The following is a 26,112-nucleotide window of genomic DNA, read 5'->3' as shown; positions in this document are numbered from 1 at the left end:
TATAAGACAAAGATTGTTTCATGTATCGTTGTTAATGTTTTACATGTATTGTTGATAGTTTTAAAGGGGCTTTCTCCTCTTATAGTCATGCTTTTAGTGTTCAAATAAAACTTGGAGAACCTGCAAGTACCTGTAAGTAAACATTCTGAGTAAAAGAGTCAAATGGAAAAAAAAGTTCTGCTTTTTCTTTTCTTTTTTGTGTTTGGTGGCAGCTAAAATTGACAGTTCTGGGGATTTGTTGTAGTATTACCTTTTTTATTAATAATTCAATTCCTCTGTACCAGTCTGACACTGTCCCGTTGTCTATTTTCCAAGGAGTGACTGCTTTATGTTCTGTACTACAAACCCATCAAAAGGATATGTGCAGGAGTGGCCAAATTAATCTGAAACTGAAGAAATAGGTGGCAAGTGTTTAATGTGAGAGAAAAAGCAGGACTGCTTATTCTGGTGATTTTGGGTTCCAGAAAAATACTACAAACCATTAATGTCGTTTTTTTAATGACAGACTTTATTGTAACGTCTATCACAGTGATTTTCTGGGTTAGATATTAGCACTACCTGATTAAATTAATAAATCAAAATCTCTTTACATTTCAAGATAATTACTATTTTATCTGATTCGTGGAACTTGTAATAGCTTCTTTTCAGAGAAGAAAAGTTGCTCCTAGAGGAGCATAACTAACAGAACCTACTGGTATGATTTCTTTGCTGTGTTCCCTTCTTCCTGACTTCAGTAAACAGTCTCATGTGCCAGTTTTCTTAACATCCTCCATGTAGGAGAGATTTTCATAATCCCCTCAGGCTGATTTATGAGTCTGTTAGACCCAGTTCAGCTTTGGCTGTTCCCTGTCTAGACTGTAATTTTTTTGCTGGTCAGAAAGTAGCATCTTTGCAATGGTGAACTTTGATCTATATGCATGATGGCAAATCATAGAGCCAGTCAGTTTCTTTTGGCTCTTGAGCAGAACAGAATGGATGAGCTCTTGCCTTCTTCAGGGAGGTGCTAACAGTCTACCTTCTCTGACTTGCTGCTGATTTTTCACAAGGTTTGTACAAACACAGTATTATTGAGATCTTTATTATTTCAGTATGGTTGATAGTTGGTAAGTATTCAAAAGATATAAGGAAAGACTAGAAAGCAAGATTTATGAGTTCAGTTTCTGTAGAAAGCTAGACTTAAAAAAACCCTTTTTCTAATTGGCAAGAAGTAGAAGCAGCAGACACTTTAAGGAAAGAAAGAAAATCAACTTTTAAATAAAAAAACATTTTAAATAATTTGTTGAGGAAAATGTGTGTGGGTTTTTCTTACAGTTAACTAAATCTGATTTATGAGAAGCTTGTATTTTTGTGTACACAGCTTAAAGATGGACATAATGATGATCTTACAGCTCTTGATGAGAAAGCTCTCCTGCAACAGTGCTATACAAGCAAGCCCTATAAGATGCTGCACAGTATGAGGAAATCCGAAGCTGTAAGTGTTTTGTCTGGTATTATGCTGGTACTGTCTAGATTTGTAGAACGACTTCCCAGATGTTCAGCTGAAGTTAGGCCTTTGGTGATTTGGTCCTAGTATATAATTTCACCCATTGAAATCATGGGAATTTAAACATTTGTTTCAATGGGAGCTGAACTGAGCAATCCAGTGAGCAATTTTTTTTAATCTTATCTGCAATGATTGTATTTTATGCAGTAACGTATATAAATAAGAATGCAAATTATGGATAAAAAATATATGCATACAGCTAAGATTAACTGTGAGTTGGGTGAACCTAAGTAGTGTTACATTTCCTCTGATCTGTGGCTTGTACCTGAGCATGTATTCCATGATCCGTGGATTCCATCAGCTCTTACTCTGACTTGTTTCTAGAGTAAACGGGATGTTTTCCCTCATTAACTCCTGAAATGGAGTATACGATGAGAACTGGCTTTAAAAGCTGTATGGGCTCTGCTGATGATGTTAGACTGGGTCAGCCATGGCTTTGGATGGAAGCTGCAAGGATGGAGTTTCTGCAGTATCTCTGGGCAACATCTTCCTGTGATACACTACTTCGCTTATGAAGTTCTTCCTTTTTATTATCCGTATAAGCCTCCCAAGGCTCAGTGTGTAACCTTTGCCTTGTGTTACATGCCAGTGTCAGAAAACATTTGGTTCTGTGTTCTTTGTAGCTTCCCTTTGGTTGTAGATGTTTTTTTCAGAATGCCTCATAGCTGCTGCTTCTGCAAACTAAACAAACCCAAGCTCCTTTAGCCTGTCCTTTCAGTTGCTTTGGCTCTGATCCTCCATCAGATCCTTTCCAGGTCCTTCTCATTCCTATTGATCTTGGGAAGGAGGGAGCCCTGAAAACTGGAACCAAGTACGGCCTCACTTGCCCGTGTAGAAGGGATTTAAAACTTAAATGGGCATACCCAATATATTTCTTTAATTTCTTACAGAGACATGTTTTTCACATTTTTAGGACTGAATAGTAGGAGTCTCACCTATTTAAGGCTAAGCTTTGAATTTTGGATAATTTATAATGATGAAGAACCTTGAGATTTGATATTGCATGGTTCAGTATTTGAATGTGCAGTGATGGCTTTTATGACTGGTTTTTGAAGGTACAGTTGAACACAGCATTCTAACTTTCTCATGGAATACTAAGCCATGAGTATTATTAAGCAATATGAGATTGTAAAACTAAATAATAATTTTCATTTATTTTGTTGGCTCATCACTATGCACTGCATTTTGCGTCATTGCAAGCATTTATTTGTCGTACTGCATTACTGAGGTCACTATTTCATGATAAACAAAAAATCTTTTCAGAAAGCACTTTCATGAAGAACTTGAGGAACCTCATGTTTGTTACTTTTAGAATAAATTTAACAATTGAGACTGTAAGGTGAAGATAATCGAAAAAATTTCTGAAGTATCATTAGGCTAACTACTGAATATTAAATCAGATAAGCTGAAAACACTGAGAAAGGGTGCAGTGCAGGACCACAACAGGTGCTTTAAAAGGAAGCCAGCAGGAATCTAAGCAAGGAAGAAGCAAAAGAAGCCCTTTTGTTACTGGTTAGCATTCATGATTGCACAGGCTGCCTGACTCTTTCTAGGAGCATCTCTTAGGTTTTCTCAGGTTCAAGCTCCTGCTAGTGATAGGAGTAATGGAGAAAATCAGAAGTAGTAACTGCATATGTATTAATTCAGTTGGGTATATGTTGCCTCAGTTGTTGGCATTTGGTTTTAAGATGCTTTAAAAATTTGCCTAAGAATACACAATGTTAAAATTTCCTTTTACTGTAATTATTGCAGAAAACTTTAATGTTGAAGTAAAAGATCTCTTAAGTTTTCTGTAGTTTGGGATGAAAGTTCCCTTTATTCAAGACAGATTATAGTAAATATATCAATGCCAATAGATGCTATATATAATAAAAGTAGGTTTTGGGGGAAGAAGATTGGTTTTCTCTGAATAATTGTATTTTGTGAGCAAGAGTTACTACCTTTTAACTGATAAGAGCTGCTGCAAGTTCAATGTTTACCTCAGCAATATTGTAAATTGACAGTAGAGCTTTTGTCTAAGAGCTGAATGGAGGATGTTCCATGGACACAAGTACATCTAGTGACCTAGAATTCAACTGAAAATCAAGGTGTAAGGTTTCTTTTTTTATATGCAGGCTCTTTCAGCATGCTAGCATGTTTGGCTGTCTAAGCCAGGGTCCCTGGAATATGTTATGTTTTAACAAACGTTGCTCTGTATTATTACTGTGTCCTCCTTTACATAGTGCTTTTTAAAACATCTGTTACGACAGTTAATAGGCAAAGATTCAGTAACTCAGGATAAAGAACCCTGTAGTTCTGATAGGTACAAAAGTTAAATGTGAAAGCAAACTAAAAAGCCTCCTATCTCTTACAATTCAGAAATCTTTGAAGGCTTAAAATCAGTTTGGAATAAACACCAGCTGGTCTGGTGTTACATTATTTATTTGAAGGTTTTCGTTTGGACTTTTGTTTGTTTCTTAGGGTAGTGCCAAACAATATTTACTTGAAGGTTATGAATTATGCCCAAGACATCTCTGTAGAATCAGGGATTATCCCTTGCAGTTACTTGGTATCTTGGAACCAACTTTCAGTCTTCTTCAGCCATGAGAAGGCTTGATCTATCTAGAATTTGGCTGGCACATAAGAATTGTGTGGAAAAAATAACCAATCAGAAAAATATCTTAATTCTTCAGAATACCTACAGAATTGTCAAAAAGGTTGCATAAACCGCCACAGTAACAATATCTCTATATTCTCATATAATATATATATATATATATACTTTTTTTTTAAAGAGGCAAATTTAAGTGCACTGAAAAGGTTCAGAAATCTGGAAGATAAAAGGAAGAGAGAATGCTGGGGCCTGCTGGTTGCCAGTGGTCTCCATGCAGTCCTGGAGCTGCGCTTTGGTTTCTCTTTCTGTGAAACAAATTATGATCAACACCTGAGCACTTTACCATGAATGACTAAAAGTTATGGTTCAGTGTTACTCTAACAAAAATAATAATATCATGTTAAATCCCTTTCCCCTCAGGACTGGCCTGTCTCAGCAGAAAATTATTGTGGCATGCGGCAAATAAAAACTGTGCCTTGAGACTAATTTTTAAAAGAATTTTTTGACTAAGTATTGCTGGAGGTAGAGTTTTATTCTTTGAGTTGGAAACTGTATCAAACATGAAAGCTGGAATAGTGTGAGTTTCCTCATGCTCTGTACTTACAGAATTCATTGAAAAGAATGCAGAGATAAGGATGCTGTTTGCCAACAGAAATACTAGAATTCTTGTATTTAGTAAAAACTAGGTATGACAATTTGAGCATGTAGCAGATAATATTATTTGTCTACTTGTTACGCAAATAAAACTTAAAAATATAGGAAAAAGATTAATTGTGATACTGCGTAAAATTGTGACATCTGAATTCTATCTTAAAGGGTAATTCACTATTTGTGTTGTCTGGTGTTATATATTTCATTTGCTGTCAGTCAGTTTTTCATTGCAGGAGGATGTTGCTGCAGAGAGGAGAAAACAGGCTGTGGTAGAACAAGTGATGGTGGATCAGTTATCTAGGTAAGTGAATTTATAATGTAATATTTCATTTTTCCCTACAGAAGAATTTGCATCTGTGTGGATTTTCTTGCTTAAGACCTGTTTTTATCATCCTGTTCAAAGTCTTATGCACTCTATGTAGTGCTGTTATCTGCAAAAATTCTGTTAAGTGAAAGGTCTTTTGAACTTAAAATAATAATAATAATAATAATGTAAAGTGCTATGCGTAAGTTCTTTTTTTTTTCTGAGAATAGTTTTTAATTTCATACCTGAATCTAATTTAAGGGCTTTACAATAGCACTAGTTCTCAGAAATAACCCTCTTGCACCTCTGCAAAATGTGTAGATGCCTGCTGTTAAAAATTACACTTCTTCAGTATTTATTGCCTTCTCTAAAAATCTTAGCTTTATTAATATTCCTTTATTAATATTGACACAACATCACCGAAGCATAAAGGAGTATTACAGCGATGTTGAGCAGGCGGGGAAAAAAGGCACAATGATGAATCAAGTTCATCAAGGTTGTGTAGGAAGGCTCTCTTCATTGCTATCCCTCTAGCACCAATAAAACATTGCTTCCATGTATAAAGATCCCTTTATATGTTAAGGACAAAAAAAATTAACTTAGAAGTAAAGATGAGTATAGTAAAAACATATGTATTATTATCTTTATGATTATTATTATTCCCATAAAGTTGTTCTAATTTTTAATCATGATTTAGCAATTCAGGGTTTTATCCAAGTTGTCTGATTACAGCAATATAGGATGGTGCAAGCTAGTTTAATACAGCTTCATGTTACCTTACCCTTGATAAAAATTATCTATGGGTAGGTCTACAGTATGTTTCATCCTGTGCTTAGTTTACAATCTCTGTAGTCATCTGTACTGATGTTATTATAGCCCATCAGATCTTAAGACTTCAAGGTTGAAATATTGTTGAACTTCACCATTTTATTTTTTCATTATCATTTCAACTGCAGTTTAAATTACCTACACTGTTTAAAAGTCTGTTAATGTTTTTTTACTTTTTGCAACCAAATTTGCCTATCCCACATTGGCCTTTTTTGTCATCAGCGTGCTTGTAGTAGGCGTGGGTAAAGCCCTTTCCAAATGTTCATTTGCAAAGTCAGGCCATGATGATGATGATGACTGTTTAAAAGTCTGTTAATGTTTTTTTACACTATTTCAAAGCTGAGATTTGAAGAAAACTGCCTGAAGAATCAAGATTGTCATGAAAGACAATGTTAAATTCCAAATGACAATGTAGCAGGATTTAAAATATGGAAATGTTCAGTGCAGAAGTCCCCAACTTTCAAAGAAATGCTTGTCCCATATCTCTACAAAGGTATAGGTAAAGCAGTTGATTTGAATTAGACGACTACCAGGATTATCTTAAAAATGTGCTGGTTGTGTTGAAGTGTTTCAGTTCTTCTAATGTTGGATTAAACATACCAGTTTGTGCATTTTGGATCACGAATGTTCATTCTGTGCTTCACCTCCTTCAGCTGCTTTGCCTTACTTTTTCCCATGCATTGCTTCTGCTATCCTGAACTCTTCTGCTGTCAATGTCAAAACAATATTCAGGAGTGCTGCAGCTGCATCAGGATGATCTTTTAATTTAAGAAACCTCTCTGTTTATGTTCCAAATATAACTGTGCCAGTACTGCCAAACAAATTGGTATCTGAGAGCAGGATGTTAATCGGAGAAGATTAGTTCAAAACTGTTGCATGAAAAAAATCTATTAAAGGAAACACAAAGGTGTTTTGATTTTTTTTTACATTATTTTTTTTAGTAGAGCCAATGTCACACTTAAATCAGTGTAACTGATGTGTAGAGAGATGGATCTCCATAGATCAGAGAGCAAGTTTCTAAAGCTGTATTAGCAGTGCAAAATTACTGTTTTGTTCCTACTATGAACTATTTCAATAAAGAAATATAAGAATCTAATTTATTTTTAAAGGATGTCTTCTTTTGTTAACTTATTAAATTGGTACAGATAATATCAAAATACTCAGAAACCAATGAATCTATTTTCTGCTTAGTGGGAGCTTGAGATGCTGTGGGCAGTACTTTGTGAGAGGAAGTGTCAGTGTTTTTGTTGGATGATGTCACTGGCCAGTACTAGTAATTTGCTGCCAGCCAAAATCTGCTGTCACTGATCTTGGAGGGGCACATGAATGAAGAATGTCACTGGTGGATTATTTACAGAAATAGTGGAAGTGAGGAAAAGAACACCTTCTGTAAGCCCAAGATTTGGTTTTCTATATACATATCTAAAATGTACTTTAAATAACACATATATCCATGTGAAGTCACTATATAGAATATTATTGGATATAATTGATTTAGAGTAATAGACCTCAGAATTGGTAAGAACAAAAACATACGCCCTCAAATTTATGCAAGCTTAATGGATAACTCCTAAGATTTTATTGCAGTGTTATTCTTGTGTTTTGTTTGGGTTTTTTTTTCTTTCTTGAGTAAGAATATATAAGATCTGAAATTCAAACTTACTAATAGTCAGAGGCTTCTCCCTGCTTTTTCTGGTCAGAGCTGTTATAAGTGATCCAGAGCAGTCCATGCCTGCTGATGTTTACAAGGAAGCTCAAGGACTTCAGCTTGGGACAGCACCCATGCGTCTTAGAAAAAGAACACTGCATGAAACAAAGTAAGTTTTCTCTAGCAAAATACATATAGTATCTTAGCAAGATACATACAGTATCTTTTACTGGTTTGGGCTCTGAAAAGTCTGTTTGCTTTTCCAGGTGTTTTATTTCTGGCTTGGATCACCAGCTCCATGTGAGGCCTTTTTTGTAGCTTCTCCATGCTTGTAATTGCCTAGTGGGACCTTTTTATGTGGATTCTCTGTGTATAATGATTGATTCACAGGATTTATAAAACCTGGGAGAACATTCTTAAGCTTATGTTGATATTGTTCATCACAGGGTTTTGCCAGCCTTTTCTGAGCTGTTGAATGCTTGCAATCTTGTCATATCCTTTTAGAGATTCCTTTTCTGAGGTGCATAAAATTGCATAAATATGCATCCTTAAATGCTAATATAGATCTTCGCAATATAATCATACTTTTCGTTCATGTTCTGATTTTTGCTGCAGTAATTAGCTATATTGACGTTTAAATGTCATTCCTGGCCTGTGAGCATTGAAACAGTAATTCCAAGGGCTTAAGAAAAACTGAGAAAACACTGTGATCGTTAAGACAAAGGGAATCTGCAGGTGTGAGTTTTGTTGTGTTAATCCTTCTCCTCTGCTTTGCACATTTTAACATCCTGCTCTAAACTCTTTCTCAATAAATGTCATCCTTGTTCTAAAAAAAAAAAAAAAAGAGGACAACAAAACCAGTCGCAATCTCTTACATCCATCACATGGACAAATCTCCGTGTCTTGAACTAGTCATATGTCCAGTATAAAATATATAGGTGGGTAAAGTAGCCCAGTTTGGGTATTTGTGCGAAACACCATTGATTCATGGAAGTACACTGAGTGGCAAAGGTTTAATTCTTCATGTAAATGTGTGTAAACAAAATACCCCATTCATATCTATGCCTTCTGTGAATGTACTCTCATAATATATAATTACAGAACACCTTCCATGTTACAAGTCTGAATTGCTTTCTAATTCAGCTATGGAAGATCATCTCAGCCAGTTGCCAAGGATACAGCTTTTCACATTTTTTGCTGTTTTGAAACAGTTGCTTTTTATGTAAGGTTTCTCTGTGAGCACATAGGTATCATTAACATGCTGTGTTATTTTGACAGAATACGGACCAAATCAGGATTAACTGAAAACATGCTCTCTAACAAGTTACGCTTTGATAGTAGGATTATATCGAGGTAATCACAAATTCTGTGAAGCTTTTCAGTTCTATGATTTTATGAATTATGATCTTTACTCTCCTGAACTAATCAATTGAACCAAATGTTTCTGTTCTCTGTGTTTAGAAAAAAGTATGTGCTGTGTGGGGGTGTGTTATATATATATGCATAAGTGTATAATACAGATTTTGACATGCGTGGTACAAAGTGGCTTTACAGTCCCCTTGTAGAATATTGACATGCATAAATAATGTTACATTACCATCATACCCATCGCTCCATGTAGGACAGTTAGCACAGGGGCTGTTTAAAATAATGCTCTTAGCTGTTGCACCTTAGCTGATGAAAAATTATTTTAGCCTATTATGGTTTAAGCCCAGCTGCTCAGCACCACACAGCCACTCGCTCACCCCCCTTTTCCCTGCCCCTGACCCAGGCAGAGATAGGGAGGAGAATTGAAAGAATGTAAATCCCATGGGTTGAGATAAAACAGTCCAGTAACTAAAGCATAATACAAAACTACTACTACTACTAGTGGTAAGGGAAGTAACAAGGGGAGAGAATATAAAACTAAAAGGGCAAAGGGAAAAAACAACAAACACAAGTAATGCACAATACAGTTGCTCACCACCCACCAACCAATACCTACCCCGACCCAAGCAGTGATCTGCCTTTCTGGGTAACTCCCCCCTGGTTTATATACTGGGCATGACATGTTGTGGTATGGAATACTCCTTTGACTAGTTTGGGTCAGGTGTCCTGTCTCTGCTCCCTCCTGGCTTCTTGTGTCCCTCCTCACTGGCAGAGAATGAGACACTGAAAAGTCCTTGATCAGTGTAAGGACTACTTAGCAACAACTAAAACAGCAGTATGTTATCAGCATTGTTCTCAGACCAAAGCCAAACCGCAGCACTAGGAAGAAAATTAAATTAGTAGTACGAGCTACTAGGAAGAAAATTAACTCAATCGCAGCCAAAACCAGGGCATAGCCTTGTCTTCGTATGTGGCAACTGATGTGAATGGAAAGGATGGCTTTGTGTCTTGTTTCTATTAAACTTTCAGGTTTAGGACATCTTTGAAAGTGCTCTGAATTGAGTAGCAGTGGCATAAAAATTCTTCATCTCTGAAGGTGTCATTTTTCTGAAGAAGTGAGCTGTTAGGCATAGCTGGGGATTCAGCCACATAGCTTCAAATGCCACAGTAAATGCAGTAGTCCTGGTGTAAGTAATCCTTTAGTTGACAAGTGAAAATTACATTGGTATACTAAAACCTGAAGCCTTGAAAAGTGTTTTTGACATTATGGAGAATGGAATACTGCATTAAAACATGTCTCCAAATCCAGAAGTTGAAGTCCATAGTGGGGTAGAGAAAATAGCCAGATATCTCTGTCAAAGAAGAAGATTTTGCAATATGCAATATTGGGAATTAAATTAATATTTCAAAACAAATGTTTTTATTTGGGTTAAATTGTATTTATATAGGTGCAAAACCATAAAGGTGCTTTTCAATTTTCCTTCTAGAAATGGTCGCGATGCTTGTAGAGAGTTGATTGGATTTTTTTTTGCATGTGACAGATCCCTTACTGTGTATGAATTTCGGCAGTTTGGAAAAAATAGGTAGGATAAATTACTTTTTTTTTTTTTTTTTTTTAAGGCTTTAGAAAACATTTTCCACTGTATCTAAGAAACTTAAATAAATTTGTTTTAATAGCAGTTTTGAATTATTTCACAGAACAAATGCCTTGCCTTTCATTCAGAAGGGAGTTTATCAACATCAGCGTGGACAAAAGAAGGAAAAAGCTTATGATCTTAGTGACTTCTATATTGTAAGTGTTCTGCTGCATGTAAGGCAACTTACTGATTTGGGAATAATATTTAGATATTGAAGTTGAAAATTATGATTTAGGTTTCAGGGAAGACCTAAAGTTTTTCCCCTCAGTTACATTTTCAAATTAGGGATTTTCAGGGTTCTGGATTGTTTTACTGTCCCACGTTTTAGACATTTTTGGTTTTATATTAAGCTGTACTTTGTAATTTTCCCACTAGAGGGTACAAGACTGCAGACAGTGGAGACGTTTTGTAAGGGGGAAAGATGAACAGCTCGGGTAGGAGAGTTTTGAAGATGAAGTAGGCCAAAGTACTTGTTAAAAATTAGTAATCTCTGCAAGGTCTGCTGGCATTTTTGACACGAGGCAATGCTTAAATATTTTTTAATCATGATGAAATTGAAGGTTGTTTTTAACCTAAATTTTGAAAATGTTTAGCACCAGCTGTTTAGAGAAAACTTTTGAAACAATGGTAAACTTCATCTACTTGCTAGTCTAATGACTGAGTACAATCATACTACATCTTCTGTACTGACGTACTTCTGTAGTGGGTTAAGTGCTCCTGATTTATAAGTGCTTGAGCAATTTCTCAAGTACAGAGTGTTTCCACTGAGTTCTTCACATTCTCCTGCAAATCTTAAGTTTAGTGCAAAAACCATTTTTGAATGAAGTATTGAAAGTAAAAGTATTGAAAGTAAAAGAAGAAAGTGTTACTTTTTAGAGTGTTATGACTTATAAGCTGCCTAATCCTAACTATTACATGTGGCTATGACAATAAGAGTTTCCAAGATGTAATAGATTACTTTCTTTATGGTATGGAGGTTGAAGTTATTTTTTAAAGTTTTAAGGTTTTGGGTTTTTTTTAATTTATTTATTGGCATGTGTATCTTTGCAACTTGCAGATGGAAATGTACAGGTTCTGAATAAAGCTGTGTCTTAAAGGCATAAAGAAAATTATTGTGACTGAGTTTGATAGCTCTTTGGGATGATGGTATACCTCTGAATCTCCATATCTCCAAATTGGGTTTCTAGGCTGACATTAAGATACACAAATGTCTCACAAAGTGGAAATGGTTGAGACATTTGCACAACAGCAGTGTTTCTGTTTCTTTCCCAGTTTATAAGTTTTGGGGGCTTCATAGTGCAATCCTGCATGGATATTAGTTATAGCTGTTGTTTTGGGGTGGGGTTTTTTTTTTTTTTTTTGAGTCTTCTTGGCATTTGTTGCATTTAGTTTGTTGCTTTTCTTTATCTCTCCTTCCCTCTTCTTCCAACCCAAAATGCATCTTTAACTTCACAGAATGTGTGAGGTGTGTCCTCTGTCCTCAAGAGAGAAGAGGAATTTTTAATACTCAGACTTTATTGGGTAATAGAACTCTACTAATAATGTATTTTGTTCAATATCTGTTAGTGAAATGTAACAGTTTTAAAGAGTAACTTTATAGTTAAGCACTGCAGCAATTATTTGAATTTTGGGAAGGCTACCTTTCAGTTGTTTATCTCAAGTAAGATTTTAAGCTATTGAAAGTAACTGTAGGTTTCTTCTAGTCTGAGAGAATTTCACTGTCATGGAATCAATGTGGCACCTTCTGTGACTCTCTTCTGTGGTCCAGCAAGATCTCATAAGGATGAAAGGAAAAGTAAAAATTAAGAAGTAGAGCCTGGCTGAGGTATCTGTAGTCTTGTGTTTCTCATCTGTAGAGTAGGCAACAGGAGGCCCTCTTGCTAGACAAACTGGTACCTAGAGAATAATGTGTCATCTTGGAGCCTGCAGCTGTTTTTATTTAGTATTAGAAAAGCTCTTTTAAAAAGGTTAACTGACCTTAGCTACACCTTTTCATCATTTCATACCAAGGCTTTTAACAATCGCTTGGAAGTCTTGCAGAATGTATTTTATAAAATACACAATCTTTCTATAAATCATTGTATGTTTTACCAACAGGGAGCTAACCTAACTTTCCGAAGTGCTGATCATAACCTTCCAGAAAGTGTTAAACAGAACCCAGTTTTCACCCTTCGTGTGATAAGTATTGATGAAGCAGCTATGGATTCTCTGAAGTAAGTGCAGCTGGTTTTCAAATTACCTTTCCTTCCTTCAGCAAAAACCATTTTTTATAATAAGAGCTTCTAATATCTTACTACTCATATTGCTAAAGAAAAATATATTTAGGCTGTTGTTAGAGACATTAGTAATATGTGAGTATAATTCAGTAATTTTCTAGAATGATAATGAGTAATTTTAAAATAAGAATTATGAAACTGTCTTGCTTTGAAGTCAGATGTTTTTATATACAAATACTGAAACTTATGTGATGACCTAAAATTCCGTGTTTGGGAGAAAATGCTTTTTTTTTTTTTTTGTCATCAACAATATTATTATTGAATCTTTCATGAAGCTTATGTTAAAATCTTATATCACTCAGAATCATAGAATGGTTTTGGTTGGAAGGGTCCTTGAAGATCATCTAGTTCCAACCCCCCTGGTGGGGAGGGACACCTCCCACTAGACCAGGTTACCCAGAGCCCCATCCAGCCTGGCCTTTAATACTTCCAGGGATGGGGCCACCACAAATTCTCAGGTCAACTTGTCCCAGTGTCTCACCACCCTCGCAGTAAAGAATTTCTTCCTTGCATCTAACCTAAATCTCCCGTCTTTCAGTTTAAAGCCATTCTCCCTTGTCCTGTCACTACATGACCCTCTAAAAAGTCCCTCTCCAGCATTCTTGTAAGCCCCCTTTAGATACTCAAAAGCCTCTCCTGAGCCTTCTCCAGGCTGAAAAAGCCCAACTCTCTCAGCCTCTCTTCATAGAAGAGGTGCACCAGCCCTTTTATGATAATGCAAGTGTTTGAACACAGGCAGGGGAAAGATTGGAGGTTTTGCTTTTTATTTTTTCTTTTTCACTTTCTTTTTCCTCTTTCTTCCTATCCTTTCATTTTTCCAGAACCACGTTTGCCACATGTTGAAGACTTCAGGCACTGGGACAGGATTTCTGCACTTACTCTTTCAAAATAGGTTTTAGTAAATTATATTGTTCCGTAGTTTGAAAGATGGGGGTCTCTTAAATAATTTTCCCATGATTAGGTGAATGGTTAATCTTTTGAGTATGTGTTAATTTTGAAGGTATTATTCTCATTTCAGTACATATACTGAATAAACTGTCTAGGGAATAAAGCGTCTTTCTCTGGGGTTTCTGGCTTTTACTGTGAGTGTACTGGTTCGTAGCACAAATAAAAGTTCAGTATAAAATTTGTCACACTGCTGTGTTGCTTGAACATGGCAGTTACTTAACAGTGCTGGAAATACAGTCAGAGCTTGATTACTCAAATTTTGATGAGGAGTGTTAGCCAATAGCAGACGTTGCAGGGTAGAAATTTTCATAAAATCATGGAATCATACAAAGGGACCCCAAGAGGGCATCAAGTCCAACCTCCCTGCTCAGAGCAGGGTTTACTACAGCAGGTTGCTCAGGGCTGCATCTAGTTTTGTTTTTAAGTATCTCCAAGGATGGAGACTCTGTAACTTCTGTGGGCAAATATATTCCAGTGTTCAATCACCCTTGCAGTCCAGAAGTGTTTCCTATGTTCAGAGGGAACTGTTTGTGTTTCAGTTTGTGTCCATTGCCTCAGGTCCTGTCACTGGGCTCCACTGAGGGGAACCCCTCTCAGTTGTCTTTACTCCCTCCAGTCAGGTATTCATATACACTGATAATATCCCTCAGTCCTTCTCCACACTAAACAGTTCTGGCTTTCCCAGCCTTTCCTCGTGTATCAGATGCTTCAATCCCTTCTTGACTAGGAACAGCAGTAACAGAATCTCAGTTAAATACATTCAGTATCTTTTGCAGATTGACTACTTCTGTTAGCACAACTTAACTGTTACTTTTGTTTCTGCAAGTGTTCAGACACATGAAGCTTGTTCTCAATTATGATAATATTCACTTTAAGGTCTCTCTACATTGAAACTTTTGCAAAGGAACCATAGTCAGCTAACAGTACATAAAGCAGTAAATTCAAATTTAATTGGTTATAGAAATACCTAGTTGCATGATGCTTAGTGCTGATTGTTCCCTCTATGCAAGGTTTCCACGAAGTCAAACACAATCTAATTTAATTTCAGATGGTTTATGTGAGACATTTCACATCTCAGAAGTCTGTTGTTCTGGTAAACAGCTTTTTCTTTCATTTGTTGCTAATCTTATACTTGTGAAATTTGAAATTGATCCAGTGTAATCTCTTACGGCTCCAGGAGGACCACCTGCTCACTGGTCTCTTTGGATTTTTCTGCTACCTGTGGTGGAACAGATTGTTTCTTTTTTTTGTTATAGTTTGTGTTCTTTCCATTAGTGACTAAATTTTAGACTGTGAAGTCTGTCTTTTTCTTCTGAATGGGGGTGTTAATGAACTTCGTAGTCTCTGGTGCATAACTCTCAAGTCCTGTTATCTCCATTACTGTACTCACTGAGAATCCTACCGAGGTACAGTCCAGAAGGCTAGTGTTAGGCTTTCAGGAACACCTATGCCATGCTATGCCAGGAACAATACAATCCATGAATCTTCTGGTTCACATGTGATTCAGAGAGAGTATGCTGTCTGCTATAGGTGGCTGCTGATTTTCCAGTTCAGGTGGTTTGATATAGGCAAGCTTTTAGGGACTTCATAATGGAAGGTACCCAAAGGGGAGATTAAAAGTCTTGATAGACAACAGGGAGGTAAGTCTTTGGCCTCAGAAAGCAGAAGGAGGAGTAGTCCATGGCAAACCACTGATGAGCAAGCAGCCCAAAGCTGATAGTAGTTCTTTTCCATTTGGTTTCCTATTCCTATAAAATAATTGCAAGACTTGTTTCTTTTTGTTCTTCCACAATATTTTTTTCATCAACCTTTACAATAATTTCTAATGGAGGCTTCTGGGAAGCCCTTCTCGGTAGGGGACTTGCCAGACAAAACACAAAATTTAACCATAATTCCTAGATCACACCTAAAATACACTAATCCAGCTTCTGGTTGACACCCTTGCTATGTATCTTCTGAAGAGAGATTGTAGCTACTTCATGTCCATTTAGTTACCAACGGGAAAATATAGTTGCTTTAACAAACTCTTCCAGTGGTGTGAGTTGAAGATTAGGACTATGTTGAAGTAAATTTCTGGAGATTTTAGACACAGAAGGAATTATCCATGATTAATGAATTAGTAGAGGAGCTGTGAATGCAATATTGTCAGAAAGGAATATCTGCATATCTGCAGCTATTCAGCAAGGGCTTCCGTGTGTGCCATCTCAAACTCAAGGAATTGGATCCTACGCTTATATTTAATTCTTAAACTACCTGCATAATATTTAGTATGTTTTTTACTACAATTGTTTTGAATTCAGTGATATTACATTTAATTTCAGCAATCTCTGTTAATTTTTATTATTTTAGAGCTTCTATGGAATTCAAGCAAGAGTGTTCTCAGCAAGTCGTCAATGACAGCAAAGTTTTCAAGAAGATTCAAGGTGTGTGTCTACCAGGACCCATATAATCTTAATTTCTGTATCTCTGTCTTTACAGCTCAATGCAAAGAGCAATACTGATGTTATAAAGATTTTACTAGCATAAATGAAATTGGACAAAATATAGGTATTTAACAGAACATTGTTAGAATCTGATACCAGCATAAATCAGTCATAAGAATACTTTCTTCTTTTTCTTTAAATAAACAGTATGGCTAACAGTTGTGGATTCACTACAGAATAGTTGTGAATGTAATCAATAAAATATTAATCTCTGCATTGACATAATGTCTAAAAAAATGCTGAAACATAACACTGATCCTATGTTAAAGTGTCATTAAGTTAAAAAACCCTCTAATTTCTTAGTTAATTTTGTGCCAGATATTTCTTTTGGCCATTATTTCTACACATTGGTAAGTATTATTCTTTGTTGTGTTTTTTTTTTGTTTTGGTTTTTGTTTGTTTGGTTTTTTTTGTTTTTTTAATAGTGTTTAATTATGCTTGTTAAAATACATGAGTATAATTGAGTAGGATAGCTTGGAATATGTAAATAAATGTTACCAGGATTCTACCTACAGTCTTTACGACAAAGACTTAACTTTGTGTTTAAAATTATGGAAAGATGCTCATGCAGTGCTGTGTATTACCTTTGTAACCTGTGGGTAACAAAGCCTGTGAAACTGAACAGCTTCCAGCTTGTAGAATCTCCACTATTTACTGTCATTAGCTAAATCTGTTTTAAGCAAACACTCTTTGGTCACTAAAATCTGCTTGGACATTTACTTTTGGAAAAATTGTTGGACTAATAATCAGGGATATTATTTGATCTTTTAATTACTGCTTTTTTTCCCCTCACATAATAGACACAAATGGATTTCTCAATTACCTGACTACACTAAAAGTTTGCAGGTGTGGTCTAGAAGAAAGTTACATGTCTATACTTCAAGACATCTTTTAACATACATCTGAGTTTGAACCTCACTGGAAAAATCTTCCTTCTTTCACCCTCCCACCTATTTTGCTTTATAATTTTAGGTACAAGTAATTTGAAGATAAATATGATAATAGCGTATGACTTATGTTAATAAGAGTATGCTGAGAAACTTTGATATCCTTAAAGAAAACCTGCTAAGATTTTGACAAGGCTGTCATAGAAATAGTTCTCTGTGTATAATTTTGGAACAATTACTTATATTTGTTATTGTTCCCATGTGTATTTAACATATTTGTACAATGAAGGAGCAACTGTGTCCCATAATGGCATGTTTGTATTACCCAAGTAGTGTTCCTAAATTGTATTTGGAATCATGGTATGTAATGAGTTCTAGCAGAAGTAAGCAGTTTTATAATCTGAGCATATAGAAGGTGATAGCCATTTCTTCTGTGATCTCAAAAGTTTTGTTAGATGTTGCTGCTGCTTCATATGATTACTACTCAAATGTTAAATAACTGACAACTTAATTTTGAAGTGACATTCTGTCATCAAAAAGAAGGAGCCTGGGTGCAGAGATATGTAATTTTAGCCAGCAGTATCATAAGTAGTTGCAGTTTTCTTTACTTCGGTATCAGATCCATAGCAAGTGGCTAACTTCAGGTAAATGTTGTGTCCTCTATTTCTCTAAATCTTCAGGTATACTCAGAGAGACACTAAGTAAAAGAGGAGTTCGGGTTATAACAGGCATAGGAAAGTATTTCCGACAAGTAGACAAGAACAGAAATGGTTTTCTCTCTCAGGCAGCCTTTAAAGAAGCTCTAAAACTATTCCATTTGGAAATTCCTGAAGGGGTAAGTCTAGCTGAAACTGTGATCTCCAGTATTAACTTAAATTGATGGAATCACTTATTTTCTTTTCAAGTCTATGGTTTAATAGCTGTTTTTTCCCAAGTTTGCCCCCCTTCCTCCCTTGTGGTATAGTGGCATTTCTGCACTCAGTTCTTTTCTTGTGGTAATACTGTAATTTTATATTATAGCAATTGTTTTATTCTAGGACATAGTGAAACTTTGGCAAAATATTTTAAATTGCAGGACTTTGAATCCCTATGGCTGATTCTTGATGACAGCAAGAGTGATAAGGTCGACTATGGAGAATTTACTCGTGCTGCATTTGGAGAAATGAATGAATACAGAAAAGCGTTTGTAAGAAAAGTAAGTTTTGTTGCAGGTATTCTAATTGTAGATACTTTGCAGTTTAACTTTGGAGTTAGTTACTCATGTTCTTGTTGTTTGGGTTTGTCGTTGTTGTTGTGCATTATTCCTTGTGCATTACTGTTCATTATGTGTATCTAGTAATTGACTATTTAAGGCTTCAATGAGTTTATTAAAATAAATGTAGATTAAGGTACTGCATACTGTTTCATTATTGAATTAGTTAATTCTAAACTCTAGAATTGATTCCTGTATTATTTTGAGTTTATGCGTATGTGTGGTATTCTTACATTTTGGTGCAGTGTATAAAGCATCTGGCACCCTGAAAATATCTCTTCCAGAAGTCTGTTTCCATATTTTGGCAGATCACTGTATCTGTACGCAGATTTTTTTTCCCCGTCAGTGTCTGAAATAGGAGGCAATAATACTTTCCTCCTTTGAGATCTACAAATGTAGTCATTATATTTCTGAGACTTCTTGTATTTGAAATGCCCCTTGTTATACGTCTATAACGTAATATGGAGCCATTTGCAGTATGAAAATCTGATTACAAACCAGCCAATAGGGTAATGACTGGATATCAAAATCAAGAAAAATGCCATATACTTTTATACTTCTAATAATGGAGGATCTGACTCTCCTAGCCTTCTGTACTGAGCAATGTGTATTTGAGCAAACTGAAATGAAGCTGCTGTTAGCAGTGCTGAGAAGACTGTGTTGAGGCCTCTGTCAGAAGGATGCAAGAATCTTAGTAACTGGAGAAGACAGAAAGGAAGAAGCTTAACTTCTGATTTTATGGATGAGTTAGAAATTTTGGAGAGAAGACAAAGGGTTTTTTTGAGTTGGTGAGGGGACATTTAATGTGAAAGCCTTTGAAATATAATAATCATGAAGCTACGTATTCTAGAGTAATTTTCTGGTATCTGGTGCCTTACATAAAATCAGTAAATTGACATAATCCATTGCACAAGATCTAAAAATACATGCTAGGTAGTAAGTATATTTGATGTTTACATCTTTCCACTTTTTTTTTTTCTTCCTTTATAGGCTTATATGAAACTAGATTTCAACAAAACTGGGAGTGTGCCTATGGTAGATATCAGAAAATGTTACTGTGCAAAGAAGCATCCTCTAGTGTTGGCAGGTAATTCACATGAACAACAACAACAACAATCTGTGACTACTGAAGTCATCTTGTTAGCAGAGATACCAGATCCAGAAACTTGGTTGCAAATGCAAAGTGTTTTCATACTGGCTGGGACTTGAGGTGTTAGGGAAAACCTTTATCCTCTGATGACCTAGAATGTGTCTGTCTAGAACATGACTATAAATAGTAATGGGGTACATATATACAGTTTTAACACTTGCTTTTTATCAAGCTGAAAATACTGCATATACGCAAAGTAATTCCTTTCCCAACATATGTAGAATTACATTTAAGCAGCTATTTCTCAGCTTGGATGTGCAAGTTATCAGTGACACATATGATACTAGTAATTTTCACTTAGGAAGATACTTTCATTTTCGTATTACTGTGTTCCATCAAAATATGCAAGGTTTCCAACTGACAGTGAATATACTCAGCACTTACAGTTTCTTCTGAATAAATGCACTTATTTCTGGGACAGGACTGTCATCCTTTACAGAGGAAATATTGGTTTCTTCATTATTTTTTCAGGATTCTCAAAAATGTTTAAACTCTGCCATTGAAAAAGTAGGAGTTTAAAAATTTATATGCCAGTTTCTAAAATAACATCTCTGTGTACCCAGCTTGTCATTGTGAAAGTCTCACTAGTGTCCTGACCCTTCATGTTTTATCTGTAGAAAAATGGATGGGTTTTCTATTGGCAGTGATTTTAATGGTAACAAATGAAGACACACAGTGGTATAGGGATGTCCTGCATGAAAGTTTTCCCAATACTATAAAGCTACATTTTTTCCCTTTTTTCCTTTTTCTCAATGCTATGAAATCATGTTGAGTATAATCTTTAAGCCACTAGAACACACATGTAAATTGCAGAACACTTTTTGAATGTAAACTTGCATCTTAAGTTTTTCCTAGTGCTTTGAACTTGTATTGCATGTGAAACATATGCATGTTTCAGAAAGCATATAAAACATATATTTTATTACAAGAGAACTTTTGAATTATTTCAGAATTAAAATTCTAGTTAACAAATGCATTATTCAGTTTTTGCAGTCATTTGAAAGAAAAAAATCTTCACGATTTCATAATTAGTTGAAATTAGCCTCATATTTCTGCTGATAGTTAATGATATGATGTGCTATTAAAGTAAGAGGATTTCTGCAGCTGGTATTAAGTGAGCCAATGACTTAATTCTGAAATCAGAGTATTAGTTAAAAAAAATAATTTGCAAGCTAAAATTTGAAAGTTTCTTGCCTGAAGTATATTAAATTCTGCGTATTCACTGTTCTTGAAAGTGTATTTAACGGAAAACTATACTTTTACAGGCAAAGCTACAGAAGAAGAAATTAAATCATCATTTCTAGAAACATTAGGGGAGTCCTGCAGCAACCCCAATGAAGTGTCCTATTCTGAGTTTGAAGATTACTATGAAGGATTAAGCATTGGAATCATGGGTGATGATGATTTTGTTAATATCTTAAGGAACCCTTGGGGAATTTAGAGAGGAAGATGACAAAAGTGAAGAAGAGGCATTTTCTAAATAAGGCGTGAGCTAAATAAGGGAGGATTTAGTCTTGATGTGCATTTCTTCATAATTAGTGTCTTAAACTGATTTCAGGCACTGAAAATTTTAGCTGCTTTCAGAATAATAGATGGCAAGTTTCTTAAAGTGTCCGTTGAGTCATGCTAACCACTTTTGAAATTTATAAATGCTGTTCATTCCTTTTCCTTGGAAATAATGAAGACTCTTTCCGATACCAAAAGGCATAATTTACTTGATACTAGAATGAGGTGGTCTATTTTAAAGTAAGGACGAATTAGAATAGTAAAATTCAGGAAGGGGTATATGTAGGAAAAAAAATAGTTCACAACGATGCATTGTGAAAAGCTTTAGATTTAACTGTATAAATATCAATGCTGTTTTTTCTTCAGTTTTCTTCTTATAAAAGTAATATGTTTACCCTTATAGCATACTTTGTCTCATTTCTTGTTTCTTATGCTGGTACTTAGCTTGAAAGAGAGCAGGTCATCCTTTTCCAATTTCAAGGATGTCTGCAGTACTCAAAGGGTAGAAGTGTTGACACCATTTAGCCCTTTGGCCTGTAGACCATCTTGACCTTATTTTTTCATCTTTGTCAGGCAGCTGAAGCTCAGCATTGAATCCCAAAGGTTTCAGTCAGCACATATATATTTTGTAATGCACTTATTCCTTTCCTATATTTTGCTAGTAGTTCTCAAAACAATTTACATTTAAACATCTGGTTTCTATATTTTCTGTTGCTGTGATTTTAATTTTTTTAACTAAAACTTCACAATGATATCTGTTGTCAAACTGATATATAGCATTTCCTATCTACTCTGAAAGTATAAAACTCAAAAGTGTAAAAACAAAGCCCCAAACCTAACCAAATCAAAACAACCACCTCTGTCACAAGAAAAATAAAATCATGAATTAAATATTCCTTGCTACTTCAAATATTCAGCCAGATGCGCTTTTCAATGTAATACATCTCATTAATTCTGTAAAATTCTTTGTGTTAAGACATAAAAACTGTACTATTAATTATGTAGAGAGAGATATAGATAATCTTTGGTTTCAATATAATTGTCACCAAAATTAACTGTAAATTGAACTGCATTTCTTAAGCCTATGCAATTAAAATGTATTAGTATCCTCTGTGCTTGTCTGCCTGGTTTTGAATTTATAGGCTGTGGTTAACAGAACCTTCCTCTTGAGACAGTATTTGTGTTTCATAGGAATTTAAGGGCAGTGCTGAAGCGAATGCTGAAATGAGGGACTGTATTCCCTCTGTGGGTGACTGGTTTATTCTAGATAGACCTCTTGTTTTAATAGCTTGTGTCTTGTTTTGATTGTTTTTACCCTGTCCTCAGTTGTAAGTAGAATTGCAGTTTCTTCTCTAAATCCTCCAATGAGGGATTTTGGTGGTTCTTTTAGGGTTCCAAAAGTCTGTATGTATTGGTTTGCAGAGAAAGGCAAACTCTGTCAATGCTTATTTTAAGCAAGAATTCTGATGTGACTCATTAAGATTTTCTTGCTCCCCATTCCTGCTGGAATTTCTCTTGCTGAAAGGATTTTGTTGATTAGTGTTCTTGGAATTGGTGATTCTGAGAAGGGTAATTTTAGCTGGGTTTACAGGGGGCTGCTTGTTAATGTGTCTGTCCAAATAACTGAAAAATACTAAGTGCCATTTTTATTAGTTTTTCTAAGAATCACCTGCTCTGTTTAGACTTGTTCTCTTAGGAGAGTTGTACCAACATACAAAGCTGTAGCCCAATTTAATAAATGTGAAAGTGATTGTGAAATGAGGTATGGACACATTTTTTTTTGCAGTGCTTAATTTTATTGTGGTGCTTTTGTGTAGATTATTCCATGTTATCTTTTGGAATGGAAAATTTGATAACTAGTGGATTTATCTTAGTGGGTCTGCTTATCAGTGGAGGCTGTATAGGTCACATCTGCTCCAAATTAAGTGGCTTTTATTTTGTTCTTATCACTAGAATTATGTACTGTTATAGGAATATTAGTTCCATAGCTTTAGTAGCCATGCTATTTTATTCTTAATCTGAAGGCAGATTCTTAACAGGATAATCTGTGATAAATTCTAAAGGTCAGATGTTGCCTGAAAATACAAGTAGGTACTCTGGTAGTTATGTAAAACCTTATAGTTATGTGATTTCTGTTAACTACAAGGTCAGTTATGCATCAGTGGCTGCCTCAAACCATGAGGTTTATTGTGAATGTAATTTGTGATCTAGACATCATCTATGTGAATAGACATCATCTAATGTGATGTCTATTGTGAATTTTTAATGGAGTTCACACATGTCCCTTTCCATCTGGCCACTATTCTCGTTGTCTAAACTCAAGATGGTGACAAAGAATTCCAACCAGCTTCCACCCAAGGCTGGCCCACCATGCTTGCAGTTAGTGGGAAAACAGAGAAACTGCGTTCCAACCAGGGTCTGCAGTGTCTGGCTTGTTTTCATTGACAGTGGTCTCAATACACTGATGAACTGCATTCTAATTTGTTCTTATTTACTTGTAAACATTTGAAACTTTGTAAACCTGAATCCTTTTCTTTGATCAATGCTTTGTAGCTGTAGAACTGTCTGGGAGTTCCTACTGGGGTTTTCTACCTTTTAAATGTGTTTCAAAGAAAACTTTTTCTGCATTTGTTACCTTTCTCAGAATTGCCTCTGTTTTCTGAATTAGGATATGTTCTTAGTTAGAAGTGGTGTTTTTGGAGAAGCTGACTGGCTTTTCTCCTGGAACTCACCGCTTAATAAAGCTAATTGTCTTCATGCCACCCTGATTTACACTTCTGCTAAAAAGTCTGAGCAACCCACTGTAATTGAGAATATCAGAAGTGCATTATGCTGCCAACATATTTTGTACTATTAGATGCATGTGCTCCCAGAAGACAAGTGGAAATTAATGAAGTGATGTAACTCCTTATTCTCCAGGTCTATGACTACTTCATCAAATGAATATATAATGGCAATGTTATATGGAATATTTAAAAGCATTTGTAAGAAGCAAGGCACAGACACGTGTACAAACCTTCAGTAGCTTCACTTTGTCAGCTAATAGAAATATGGCACCCTCATCTGGGAAAGATTTGTTGCTGAGAGGAGGTATTAAAGATTCACACCCACAGACTCTCCGTTTCCATGAGTCTCTGCCAGATGATCAAATGCTATGGGTCTTTGAGGCCAGAGAAATTAAAAGATTAAAATCTGTCTCCTACTCTGTGTTTGTAATGGAGGTGCTGTTTAGTTTTGGGGTTTTGGGGTCTTTTGGTCTTGTGGAGTCTTTTTTGAGTTTGGTTATTTGGTTTGTTGGTTAGGGTTTTTTCTTTTTTCTATTTTTTTGAGCATGATATCACTAGACAAGAAAAAAGAAAGCCCAGAACTGATTTCTTACGTGTTGGTCTGTTAAGTCCATAATAAAACAAAGCAGGTTTTTCTGTGGCAGAAAAAGGGAAGGTAGAAAATCACATGCTTTGTTTTCTGGATATTACTCTAATAATTAATCCTTCCTCTACTCTCCTTCCTCTGCTTTATACTTGGCAACTTAGAGACTGGGATAATCCATGCTTGCTTTTCATGTTGTTAACCCTGTGGTCTTTGGGAAGCTGAGTCGGAAGGACTGGTAATTATAAGACACATCTCGAACAACGAAAGAGGCAAGTAGAATTTCCTTCCAGACTTATTTAGGCTAATTTTCCCACAGAGAACATTTCAAAATGTTAACTGAACCAGAAGGTTCTTAGGAAAGAAATGTGGTAAGAAGGCAACTACATAATGACTCTATGAAATACTTTGGTTTGTGGCTCCTATACTTTTGTTGCATCCCTTTTCGACAGTGGGGAGGCAGAGGCTTGAAGATGAGCAAGTAACCTTCAGGAAAAATAAAAATAATCTATTTATCATGAGTTTCTTATGTTTATTATATTATTTGTTGTCTTTACCTGGAACTTAGAGTGTGTGGGTACCTGTTTTCTGGCCTCTTTTCTCCTCAGTCAATTGTTACATTTTAAATGGAATTAATTGGATTTGTGCACGGAAATTCCTGTGTTTGTTGCTACTGGCAGAGTTTTGTGTTCAGCATCCCCAGAGAAGCAGCTTTAAAATAAAATAAATGGCAGTTTCTTTGTGGATTGATTTTGTTGCTGCATTCTCATAAAAGGCATTTAATATTTCAGGATCTTTTGCTGGCTTGTGTATTTTCTAGCTTGTGGGTTTTGACCTTTTGCTGTCATCCCCCCCCCCCCCCCCCAGTTTTAGGAGAAAATAGGAATCTGAGGGACTCTAGAAAAGGTAGGGGAAATGGTATTTCGAAGGTGTGCTCTCTAGCTATCTAACTAATGAGGATTCTTCTTGCAGAAACCTGTCACTGCTTTCAAACTGCCCTTTTAAGTAATCTCGAAGAACCTCTTTGGTGGACTCCTTACAAGTAGGCAAAACTTGAGAGGTCTTATACAGCTGGGAGAAGTGAAGGTACCTGCTTTGGTCCTGGTGCTGCAGGACTCTCTGATAGCTGCTGCAATGGTGGGCTCCTTTTTATATCCTTTGTTGGGAGAGGCTTATGAGAGGGAGGCTTCTTGCAGTCATTTAGCTACTTACCAATGTGCCAAGCTAGAACACAAGGACTGTCCCTCTCATGGAAAAGCTGCTCTTTATAGGAACTTGTCAAAACATCAGCCACTTAGTACCATCCCCATGCTTTCCCCATATTTCTATTTTATGCTGCATCTCTGATTTAATTTAAGTTGGGTGTGAAACTCGTCAGGAGCTGATTAATTCAGGTTTGAAAGGGCTCTGTTCCAAGAATAACTCCTGGTGTCCAGGTGTCCTCTTTTTATCTGTCCCACTTCCAGGGTGGTTGTCGGTACTTCTACTCATGCTGCTTTCAGAGTTTTGGCCAAGGCCATCACAAAACTCGGTCTGCGAGGAACATCCCATGGGTGATACCTGCTTCCCACAGCTTTACACTTCATGTGGGGAAAACCCTAGGCTGTTATAGGGAAGCACAGGTTAAAATCAGAGGAAGCAAAATAGCAGCTTTGGTTATGTATCTTAA

At 35.9% G+C, this 26,112-nt stretch overlaps 1 protein-coding gene across 6 annotated transcripts in view; it reads left to right on the top strand.

The window, feature by feature from the left end:
* CAPS2 (calcyphosine 2) overlaps window positions 1–22,185 on the top strand; it is a 31,471-nt gene extending 9,286 nt beyond the window's left edge. For all 6 annotated transcript variants that reach the window (XM_065669153.1, XM_065669132.1, XM_065669159.1 and 3 more), the window contains 12 exons: window positions 1,358–1,471; window positions 5,021–5,088; window positions 7,620–7,736; window positions 8,846–8,920; window positions 10,423–10,518; window positions 10,634–10,727; window positions 12,670–12,785; window positions 16,146–16,219; window positions 17,847–18,001; window positions 18,242–18,361; window positions 19,409–19,505; window positions 20,834–22,185. In XM_065669153.1, coding sequence (XP_065525225.1) covers window positions 1,358–1,471; window positions 5,021–5,088; window positions 7,620–7,736; window positions 8,846–8,920; window positions 10,423–10,518; window positions 10,634–10,727; window positions 12,670–12,785; window positions 16,146–16,219; window positions 17,847–18,001; window positions 18,242–18,361; window positions 19,409–19,505; window positions 20,834–21,009 — 1,302 coding nt within the window. In that variant the 3' untranslated portion in view covers window positions 21,010–22,185. The remainder of the gene's footprint in view (window positions 1–1,357; window positions 1,472–5,020; window positions 5,089–7,619; window positions 7,737–8,845; window positions 8,921–10,422; window positions 10,519–10,633; window positions 10,728–12,669; window positions 12,786–16,145; window positions 16,220–17,846; window positions 18,002–18,241; window positions 18,362–19,408; window positions 19,506–20,833) is intronic.
* The last annotated feature ends 3,927 nt before the right edge of the window (window positions 22,186–26,112 follow it).

This window comes from Lathamus discolor, chromosome 1, assembly GCF_037157495.1.
Source record: "Lathamus discolor isolate bLatDis1 chromosome 1, bLatDis1.hap1, whole genome shotgun sequence".
NCBI classification, from domain to species: domain Eukaryota; kingdom Metazoa; phylum Chordata; class Aves; order Psittaciformes; family Psittacidae; genus Lathamus; species Lathamus discolor.
This window is presented reverse-complemented; position numbering and strand designations above follow the sequence as displayed.